The 11,618-nt window shown below is 40.3% G+C and overlaps 1 protein-coding gene across 1 annotated transcript; it reads left to right on the forward strand.

The window, feature by feature from the left end:
* Positions 1 to 3,640: 3,640 nt before the first annotated feature.
* Positions 3,641 to 9,167, forward strand: LOC139413696 (caveolin-3-like). Its single transcript, XM_071161368.1, has 3 exons — positions 3,641 to 5,325; positions 6,148 to 8,816; positions 8,869 to 9,167. The coding sequence occupies exons 1-2, from the start codon at positions 5,203 to 5,205 to the stop codon at positions 6,487 to 6,489; spliced, it is 465 nt and encodes a 154-aa protein (XP_071017469.1). The 5' UTR covers positions 3,641 to 5,202; the 3' UTR covers positions 6,490 to 8,816; positions 8,869 to 9,167.
* The last annotated feature ends 2,451 nt before the right edge of the window (positions 9,168 to 11,618 follow it).

Here is an 11,618-nt window from a genome sequence, read left to right on the forward strand (position 1 = left end):
TCTTGGATGACAGGAAGCTTGGCTCAAGTGATGTACTGGGCCGTACCCACTACCCTCTGTAGTGCCTTGCGGTCAGAGGCCGAGCAGTTGCCAAACCAGGCGGTGATGCAACCAGTCAGGATGCTCTTGATGGTGCAGCTGTAGAACTATTTAAGGATCTGAGGACCCATGCCAAATTTTTTCAATCTCCTGAATAGACGTTGTCGTGCCCTCTTCACGACTGTCTTGGTGTGTTTGGACCATGACAGTTCGTTGGTGATGTGGACCCCAGGGAACTTGAATCTCTCAACCTGCTCAACTACAGGTCCAACTTTACAATGTTTTACTTAATCATGATCATGATGAAAGCTAATTTGTGTTTTAGATTTAAAGAAAATACATTTAAAAAAGCCACTTGTCTTTTCCTATTAGCACTGACTTTGCTGATAAATACTTTGTTAAGGGGATAATATATCTGATACAATTGTGATGTTGTATTTTGTCTCACCTAAATGTCTATCTTAAGATAAATGCACTAATTGTAAGTCACACTGGACAAGAGCGTATGCTAAATTACTCAAATGTAATGTGCAGATACCGACATTGTATTACGCAACACAGAATTCTAATCATCTTTTTCATTTCCCATAAAAACACTTACCAAATATTTAACATAAACCAATTACAAAGCTAAAGCTTTCAGTGCCTATTATTTCCTTTCATACTTATTTTCTCAAAGTAAAAAATCAACAAGGTAGTAAGATAATATGGATACAGTGAACCATAGGATAACACCTGAACTGCTTACAGTTGTACAGCCACACTGATCATCACTATTACCCTGTTGAAGGTATAGAGAGTTGGGGAGCTGTCCATGGTGGTGAAACATGTACAACTCTATGACAGAGAACCAGATAAAAGCTTATTTAAACTGGTAAGTATCTAACTCCAGTCCAGAGGTAAACAAGTGGGGAGATATAAAGTAAAGATGAAAGGCTCTCAGATGCTTGGACCCAGATAATAGATTACAATAGATAATAGATGACAGTGTCTGGCAGGGTCTGACTCTCAGCACAGAGGGAGAGAAGCCTTGTGGAGAATATCAAGGGTTGGAGTCCTTGAATTTAATGCGTGTTTCTGGTATCAAAGTGATAGATGCATATTATCTGTATTATCTGTAAAATATTTTTGTATCTGTAAGTGTAGTACCTCCTTTATAAACCTGATAGTGGACAATACTAGGTTTCCTTGGGTTGGAGTCCTTGAATCTAATGAATGTCTCTAGTATAATAGAGATAGAGATGCATACATAAATACAAACATACATACATACTGTGTCTCTATCTCTATCTAGTTCTATAATCCCCTTAGAACCTTGATAGTGGACTATATGAGACACCCACTACCCTTTTTACTATGACCCAGTTTAACATCAAGTTCTTTTTAAAGTCTTTGTATTGGTCATATGGGCGGTCCAACATCATGATGAGTGTAATTAGTAGACTACAAATGAGCCCTGGTCTCTACTTCCTCTGAAGCCCACCTGGCAATTATTGCATTGTTCCATTACTTTGAGCTCTACATAACCCTTAAATGCAATATCAATAAGCTGAATTGTATAATATTTTATTTTAGGTTCCTAAATAAAACATACATGATAAGATGACAGAGTGCAACTCTTATTTCCAAAGTCATCCTACCATTATATAGCTGAACTTTCATGTAATCCCACACCATGGCAATGTTCTCATTAACTGTAGTTAATCCAGTCTCTCTATTCACCAGGTGGTATATTAATGTTTGAGATGTGAAGAAAAGATGACATTCAGTACTTGATCACAGTCAGAGATGAGCCGGTTCCTGAAAAGAAAGCTCTCGAGTTGCCATAGTAACCCAGAGTCTGGAGCAGTCCAAAATGTTAACTCAAAGACACTCTTTGTACAATCTTAACTTTTAATGGAAGAAAAACCCTACCCTCCTCTCCACTGATTTAACTTACTCAGTCATTACTGAGTAATTGTGGAAAAGATTTGTGTTATTTATTTGGTGAAGAGACTTTGAATTACAGTTGGACATAACATGAAGCACAGGTCAGACACAATTACACATTCCAACCACCATCTGTAGTTTCTCTACAGTTTTGAAACAACAATCTCAAGTTCACATTCCTACAAATGGAACAATGCAGTTTCTAAATAACTATAGTGCCTCTTAGATGCAACATTTCTAGGAACAGTATTTAAAATGGTATATATTTGCTCCTCAGCTTCTGATTGTTGTTGTCATCATCAGTGAACCTATAACCTTGGACACCATGGTGACTAGTGATGGTTAATTGGTGTCTGATTAGGCTGCTGCATTGATCAGATGTGGAAAATCAATGAGATTAGTCTGTGAATGGACATCAGTCTGATGTTAACATTTTGTGTGCAGTCAGTGAATGCTACTGTCCATAAAATCATACTGTAGAATGTCAGGTTTTTTCATTTACTGTTGCGCTATATTATATTCAAGCAATAAGGCCAAAGGGGGTGTGGCTAATGGCTGTTCATACCTAACGCATGACTGGATACAGCCCTTAGCTGTGGTATATTGGCCATATATCACAAAACCTGAGATGCTTTATTGCTATTATAGACTGGTTACCAACATACAGTGCATTCGGAAAGTATTTGGACCCCTTGACTTTTTCCACATTTTGTCACGTTACAGCCTTACTCTAAACTGGATTAAATAAAAATTAAAAAAACTCAACAATCTACACAAAACATCCCATAACGACAAAGCAAAGGCAGGTTTTGGGATATTTTTGCAAATCTGTTAAAAATAAAAACTGAAAAACCTTATTTACATGAGTATTCAGACCCTTTGCTAATAGAAATTGAGAAATTGAGCTTAGATGCATCCTTGAGATGTTTCCACAACTTGATTGGAGTCCACCTGTGGTAAATTGGGGGAGAAGGGCCTTTGGTCAGGGAGGTGACCAGGAACCCGATAGTCACTCTGACAGAGCTTCAGAGTTCCTCTGTTGAGATGGGAGAACCTTCCAGAAAGACAACCATCTCTACCACTCCTCAGTAAAAGGCACATGACAGCCTACTTGGAGCCTGTCAGACCTTGAAAAACAAGATTCTCTGGTCTGATGAAACCAAAATGGAACACTTTGGCCTGAATATCAAGTGTCACATCTGGAGGAAACCTGGCACCATCCCCATGGTGAAGCATGGTGGTGGCAGCAACATGCTGTGGGGATATTTTTCAGCGGCAGGGACTGGGAGAGTAGTCAGTATCGAGGGAAAGGTGAACGGAGGAAAGTACAGAGATCCTTGGTGAAAACCTGCTCCAGAGCGCTCAGGACCTTTGACTGGGACAAAGGTGCAGATAAGAACCATAAGCACACAACCATTTTTTAAATTCTGTATAAATTTGCCCAACAAAATCTAAAAACCTGTTTTTTATTTGTCATTATAGGGTACTGTGGGTAGATTTATGACAAAAAAAAGTGTTTAATTAATTTTAGAATAAGGCTGTACTGTAAGAAAATGTGGAACAACTCTGTGTAATTGTAGCGTCACCATCTTCATTGCGAAAATAAATACAAATACGAACATAACTTTGGACTACATATTCAGAGGTAATGAACTGCCATTGATCAGCACAGTAATTGATAATACATGTTGTTCTGAGCTTATGTCAATTTTACACAGGTAAGATGCCGGTGACAGATTATCAGGAATGCAGACATACTCTATTTGAGTGACACAGGTTTGAGTGACAAGAAAAAACAGGCAGACCTTCATGGTACATTCCATTTGTGGTTGTTATGGAAATACAGGTTTGTGACAGGGAAAAAAAGTGAGCCATGCATGATATATTCCAACATCATCAGCATGCTACATCTCCTGCCAAGTTGCTTTATTTTAGGTGAGTCTCAGGTTTTATGGGGTTAATGCTAGAAAGCCTTTTGATGCTGTTTATCCCCACCGTCCACTCTCAACTTAACGTGTGGTAGTAAATGTATCATAAACTCAAAATGCTTAGGTCTACATGTCAGTCTCAGATCTTTGCACAGTTCTCTGTCTTATCAGCAGATCCACCTGCTCAATCATATATGACAAGTCTCTCCATGGAGGGACTAACCAGAACATATCTTGGTAGTGTATCATAAGGCATTATATATAGCTGCATCATGGAAAGTGTCATGCAATTCTCTGTACGGACCTCACTTGTCTATATCTGAGCATTGCTATATGGTTGGTGGCACCTTAATTGGGGAGAACAGGCTAGTGGTAATGGCTGGACCAGATCAAGTGGAATGGAATCAAATTAATCAAATATGTTTGATGCCATTCCATTTGCTATGAATCTGGCTATTATTATACCCTTAGCAGACTCCTGTGATCTTCACACTATATTGGGCTACAGTAATTACTATGGTGAACCATCAGGGATGTGTGTAATGCAACATAGGTCTGCTTTTTCCTTTAAGAAATGCTTAGGGTCCCAGTGTGAGGTATGGCATGAGTGTTGATAGAGAATGGGCCTTACTCGTGTGTGTGGGTGTTTTGGTTTTACTATCATTGTGGGGACCAGAAGTCCTCACAAGAATAGTAAAATAAGGAAAATTAGGACAAGTGGAAACATTTTGCCAGTCCCCACAAGGAAAAAATATCTTTAAGGCTTAGGGGATAGGTTGAGGGTTAAGGTTACAATTAGTGTTAGGTTAGGGGTTAAGGTTTAGGGTTTGAGGTTAGGGAAAATAGGATTTTGAATGGGAATCAATTGTTTGGTCCCCACAAGGATAGCAAAATAATGTGTGTTTGTGTGTGTGCGTGTGTTCATTCTTTGGTGTGTTTACAAGATGTTTATTATCGATTATTAACAAGAATTTGTTGTAGTCAACAAAGTATGTGTGTAACTGTAGGCTATGTGTTGTGTGTTTGTGTGTTTGTGCTATGCTATGGCTACAGTGGTTACAGTTTGACAGGACAACTAGGGGCAGCTGCCTGCTGGGTGCTGCTGGCATTCCAGGAGTGACATCACAGTGAGGGGAAATCCAGAAGCCTGGGTACAGCCACTCCCTGTCCCACTCCCCACACTGCCTCTTTGACCACTACAGCTACCACTGCCCAGCTCCAGGATAACTACCAGCCTTACTGAGACCGCTCTTCTCGGACCCCTCTACTCTGCCTCGTACCTCTCTCCCTCTCCTTTGATTAGCATATGACTGCAACCATGGCTGACATCAACAATGGTTATGAACAAAGGTTTCAGGCAAACGGACATCATAAAGAGATTGACCTGATCAACAGAGACCCCAAGCAAGTCAACGAGGATGTAGTGAAGGTAGGCTATATTACATTTAAGTGTGTGTGTGTGTGTGTGTGCGTGTGTGCGTGCGTGCTCGCACGTGCACCAGAGGTGCTATCCTTTGGGTTATTATTGTGACCATCAAATGTTCCCTGAAAGAGCCTGTATCCCTGTAGCTCTTACCAACCCAGCTACAGATAGTGGCTCTATTTCTGGGAAGGCAAACACAAGGGTATGAATGGCAGTGGAACGCAATGTTTATCTGCCAAAACTGCCATCATGGAATTTGTTCTAATACATGTTTTTACATAATGTCTTTGATGGTTTTCTCTGGTATTCTTTGATTTGCTAATGAATCATTAGGCTTTTATGGTTTGAATAGTTTTTATGACTTTTAGGTTTTTTATGGATTTTTATGGCCCTCTGTATATATTCAGTAAGTGTATTTATAGTTACGGGTAGTGGTGTCAGATGGACTGCAGCTTACAAATTCCTTTCCTTTAATTAGATCTGTGACTTTAAAACAGGCGGATTGTTAGAAAGAGAACGTCTATCTGTTCATGTTGTAGGAATGTATCCATTTGTCTTATACAGTATTTACTCATGATAGATGAATTTGCTTGGGACAGTGAAAGGTTTCAGGCAATATAATATAGCAGTTTTTAACTGAGCTAAAAGAAGGTCCAGCTGCTGATGGCTGTAGCATAATGTACTGCAATACCCATAGATATTAGGTTTTAACTTAGTAAAGATATTCCTGAAGCTAACATAATGGTGTCCTGTCTCATTGCCGTTGGTGTCAGAAGCTGGACCCTTTTATCAATTACAGTACAATGGCCTCTCTGTCTCCCCCTGCAGGTGGACTTTGAGGACGTGATCGCTGAGCCTGATGGGACTCACAGTCTGGATGGGGTGTGGAAAGCCAGTTACACCACCTTCACTGTGTCCAAATACTGGTGCTACCGCATCCTATCAGCCATTTTGGGGATCCCAGTGGCTCTGCTGTGGGGCTTCCTATTCGCTTGCCTCTCCTTCTGCCACATCTGGGCCGTTGTGCCATGCATTAAAAGCTGTCTGATCGAGTCCCAGTGTCTGAGCCGTATCTACTCCCTGGCCATCCACACCTTCTGTGACCCCCTGTTCGAAGCCCTGGCAAAAATATTCTCAAGTGTTCGGGTGGTGCTACGGAAGGAGGTGTAGGGTTCAGAAGCATGGGAATGGGACAGGGAGGAAGTGGTTAGGCTGCTCTCCACCCATTTTTTTAGCAGATGCTCTCAGCTACATTAACTTACAGTTAGTGAATTCATCTTAAGATAGCTAGCTGAAACAACCACATATCACAGTTGTAGTACATTTTTCCTCAATAAATAAGTTATTTTTTCGGAAGATGGGCAGGGACTCTGCTGTCCTAACATCAGGGGGAAGCTGGTTCCACCATTGGGGTGCCAGGACAGAGAAGACTTTGACTGGGCTGAGCGGGAGCGGACCTCCTGTAGGGGTGAGACGAACAGGAGACCAGAGTTGCCAGAATGGAGTGCTCTGCAGTATGCCATGTAGGCTACTTCCCTGGCCTCCTGTCTGACTGCTGATGCTGGGTCTGGGTCTGACCCATCTTTCAAACAGAGTTTGATTGATTTATTATTGTGTTCAATCAGAAGACAAGAAGAAGAGTGCTCGCATCTGGGTGCCATACATGGGGGGGTAATCCATGGTCTATACAACATGGTACACTACAAACAACACTCATCCATGCTTGAATGATTTGAAACTTAAGTATATTCCATGCTCTATTCACATGTTGATGCTACAATAAATTACTTGTTTAATGTTCCAGGTATATGTGATGTCTGTCTTTAGCGCTCGTTGTGACATAGAATCTTCCTACAGTACTGTATGTAACTGATTTGGAAAAAATTCAGTGAAAGAATTCCCGGTATGCTCAGGCAAGGGTGAGGCCAGATAGATCTACACAAACATGCCTCAGTGCCAGTGGTGAAGGTTATATGTAACGTACAGTATCTATAGTTGAAGTCAGAAGTTTACATATCCTTAGGTTGGAGTCATTAAAACTCGTTTTTCAACCACTCCACAAATTTCTTGTTAACAAACTATAGTTTTGGCAAGTCGGTTAGGACATCCACTTCGTTAATGACACACTCATTTTACCAACAATTGTTTACAGACAGATTATTTCACTTATAATTCACTGTATCACAATTCCAGTGGGTCAGAAATTTACATACACTAAGTTGACTGTGCCTTTAAACAGATTGGAAAATTCCAGAATATGATGTAATGGCTTTAGAAGCTTCTAAGAAGCCAATTGACATAATTTGAGTCAATTGGAGGTGTACCTGTGGATGTATTTCAAGGTCTACCTTCAAACACAGTGTCTCTTTGCTTGACATCATGGGAAAATCAAAAGAAATCAGCCAAGACCTCAGAAAATACATTGTAGACCCTCCACAAGTCTGGTTTATCCTTGGGAGCAATTTCCAAATGCCTGAAGGTACCACGTTCATCTGTACAAACGACAGTGTGCAAGTATAAACACCATGGGACCACGCAGCTGTCATACCGCTCAGGAAGGAGATGCGTTCTGTCTCATAGAGATGAACGTACTTTGGTGCGAAAAGTGCAAATCAATCCCAGAACAACAGCAAAGGACCTTGTGAAGATGCTGTAGGAAACAGGTACAAAACTATATAAACCACAGTAAAACGAGTCCTATAACGACATAACCTGAAAGGCCGCTCAACAAGGAAGAAGCCCCTGCTCCAAAACCGACATAAAAGAGCCAGACTACGGTTTGCAACTGCACATGGGGACAAAGATCATACTTTTTGGAGAAATGTCCTCTGATCTGATTAAACAAAAATAGAACTGTTTGGCCATAATGACCAGCGTTATGTTTGGAGGAAAAATGGGGAGGCTTGCAAGCCGAAGAACACCATCCCAACCATGAAGCACGGGGGTGGCAGCATCATGTTGTGGAGGTGATTTGCTGCAGGAGGGACTGGTGCACTTCACAAAATAGATGGCATCATGAAGGATGAAAATTATATGGATATGTTGAAGCAACATCTCAAGACATCAGTCAGGAAGTTAGAGCTTGGTCGCAAATGGGTCTTCCAAATGGACAATGACCTCAAACATACTTCCAAAGTTGTGGCAAAATGGCTTAGGGACAACAAAGTCAAGGTATTGGAGTGGCCATTACAAAGCCCTGACCTCAATCCTATAGAACATTTGTGGGCAGAACTGAAAAAGTGTGTGCGAACTAGGAGACCTACAAACCTGACTCAGTTACAACAGCTCTGTCAGGAGGAATGGGCCAAATTTCACCCAACTTATTGTGGGAAGTGTGTGGAAACCTACCCGAAACGTTTGACCCAAGTTAAACAATTTAATGGCAATGCTACCAAATACTAATTGAGTGTATGTAAACTTCTGACCCACTGGGAATGTGATGAAAGAAATAAAAGCTGAAATAAATCATTCTCTCTACTATTATTCTGACATTTCACATTCTTAAAATAAAGTGGTGATCCTGACTGACCAAAGACAGAGAATGTTTACTAGGATTAAATGTCAGGAATTGTGAACAACTGAGTTTAAATGTATTTGGCTAAAGTGTACAGTATGTAAACCTCCGACTTCAACTGTATGTGTGTGTGATATGGAATTGCAATATATAGGAATTCACAGCATGTTTATCCAAGTCAAAGAAGAATCTGATGATCGAGAGATTGCCTGTAAAAAGATGACCATGTTTGGTTTTATTCATCCCATCTAACGTATCAACAAATGAGGAGGAATATTCTGTTTTCTGATCTAAAGATACACCATTAAATCCTCTACGTTAAACATTTAAAAAAGTGCCATCACTCCAAGGTACACTCCAGACATGGATCTGTAAACACAAAGGTTATAACCGACACCAGGGTCGTGTTCATTAGGCATCAAATGGAAGAAAATTGATTGAAACAGGGAGTGACTACCTAACCTTGTCCAGTAGGAAACATTAATTTTAGATTTACATTTCAAAATGCTTTAAAGCATGTTCCGTTACGTGCCCTGGTGAACACGTCCCAGCTACAGAGAAAGCCCACTGAAAGATATTAACCCAAGATAGTTTGTCTGTGTCGTTTTCAGTAGGAGAAATGATAATAATGATGATGATAATGCATAGTGGGCAGAACAAGCAAGGAGGTGGGCAAAGCCAAGCATGAGCTAGCGAGATCCTATTTCTGTGTTGTAGCATATATTTGCATATTTCCGTTAGGGAAAGTGCGTGTGTGCACAAACTCAATTCGACCTTGCACTCCTAAACAATGCCATTTTTTTTTTACTTTGGCAAAGTGTCAAGTCTATAAAACTTGCGCTGTGTCCGTAACAGATTCTAGGTTTGGGAACATAAAAAGTTTCACCTAGTTCCATATCATATTTGGTGGTGAGAAAACATTCTAAACTGACGCTTCAATGGATGCTTATAGCCTCTGTGACGTGTCTGGGTTATACCTTCTGACTGTAACCACACTTTTCTGAAAGACCTACAAACCTTTCTGGCCACTAGGAGGAACTACAGGGCAAGTTGTCCATCCTCTGCTTGCTGTTCTCAGCTCCCTCACAGGGAGTGACTTGATCTGAATCATAGACATTGACAGGACTTGAGTAATCCAAGACCTTCACAAATGTGACACCTTTGATAATTATACTGACATCAATCTGACTGCTTAAATGATTTAGTATGGATGGACCAAGCTCCTCTATCTATACATAACTGAACATTTTGGAGACACAATTTTTTTTTTTTTATCATACATTAGTGATACATTTAATATACTTACATTCAAAGAAATTGTTGATACAAAGGGAGAATCTTTACTTTCTGAATATATTGTGAACACAGTTAGGTATAAATCGGAAAGGTGAATGTGAATGAGAGGATACATATATACACAAATTAACATCTGTGTTTATCTAATCACCCACACAATGACAAAGAAGAAAGACACAGCCAATAGTGTTGGAGCACATTTAAAATTTAGCCCAAATTTTCTAATTTTACAAAGCTACAGTATGCCTGTAGCTTTGGGGATATCAAAGATACTTCATTGTTATTTGTCTATCGAATACATTTTATGGCACCTTATTCCTTATATAGTGCACTACTTTTGACCGGAACCCTATAGGCCCTGGTCAAATGTAGTGCACTGTAGGGAATAGGGTGCCATTTGGGACACACAGCCTTAGAAAAATAACAATAAAGTCAATAAACAATAAAGTCTTTAATATCCCCTCCATGGTCTGAAGATATAGGCAATATAATCTAACATCTCTCTGTGTAGAGATCAATAACAATGCAATATCCTTGACTGAGCAGTAAGGTCACCAAGACAATAGGTTTGTGAAACTTCATTCTATTTCTATTTCCCATTTTGTTATTGTGGTGACTGAAAGGTCAGCTTGTTGTGAACAAGCTCTGCTAAAAAGCTCTGCTCTCTACCTAGACCTGAGAAATATTCAGAGTCACAGAGCTGTGTGTAGAAACAAATTGTATATCAGGTGTTAGAAAACATAATAAGAATCCAATACAACCTTTTTGCTGGGGAAGAGGCAGGAGGGGAAAAGGTTGCGCCTGCCTGTATGTCTTTTCCTGAAAAAAAGACATACAGGTAAAGAATAAATCATTTGAGTTATGGTAACACACTGACTGACAACCTGATCCACAGCTGTATACTCTGTAGAACTGAAATAAAACCAGAAATGTATATCTGTGCTACAAAGGTATATCATAACTTGACAGAACCTAAGGGCAAAATAATTATATTCCACATACAATTGACATTTTAGAGGGATTTCGGGTAAAGTGCAGGAGAGTGTAACTACAGTAGGAGCTTAATTAAGTGTGTGTGGGGGGGGGGATAATCTATTCTAGAGGGACACGATGGATATAGTGAAATCACTAGTGGATGGTCGTGAAAGGGTGTGCCATGGAGATAGAGACACAAGTTCACCCCCAAAATGACCATGTTAAGATAACCCACTTCCAGGGCTTGAGTATTCTGTGTGGAGTGGAGAGTTACGTAATGGATTCCTCCTTTGGGTGTTACATGGTGACCTATGTGAGGGGTAGAAGGTACATCCTGGACAACCTTCTGTGGGGCTTTGCATGAAGTAAGTCTCTTAAGATATCTGGCCACTCCAGTCCTGTCCCTTAAATGTTTAGAGTCTTTTTTAATGTTTATTTCAGGGTATCTGGCCACTCCAGTCCTGTCCCTTAAATGTTGAGGGTCTCTCTTAAGGTCTCTTTCAGGGTATCTGGC

Source organism: Oncorhynchus clarkii, chromosome 7 (assembly GCF_045791955.1).
Source record: "Oncorhynchus clarkii lewisi isolate Uvic-CL-2024 chromosome 7, UVic_Ocla_1.0, whole genome shotgun sequence".
NCBI classification, from domain to species: domain Eukaryota; kingdom Metazoa; phylum Chordata; class Actinopteri; order Salmoniformes; family Salmonidae; genus Oncorhynchus; species Oncorhynchus clarkii.

Bases quoted from the DNA above. Each gene is read 5' to 3' on its own strand.
- LOC139413696 (XM_071161368.1), top strand. From the start codon at position 5,203: ATGACTGCAACCATGGCTGACATCAACAATGGTTATGAACAAAGGTTT. The intron at 5,326-6,147 runs GTAGGCTATATT...CTCCCCCTGCAG, and splicing joins TCAACGAGGATGTAGTGAAG to GTGGACTTTGAGGACGTGAT.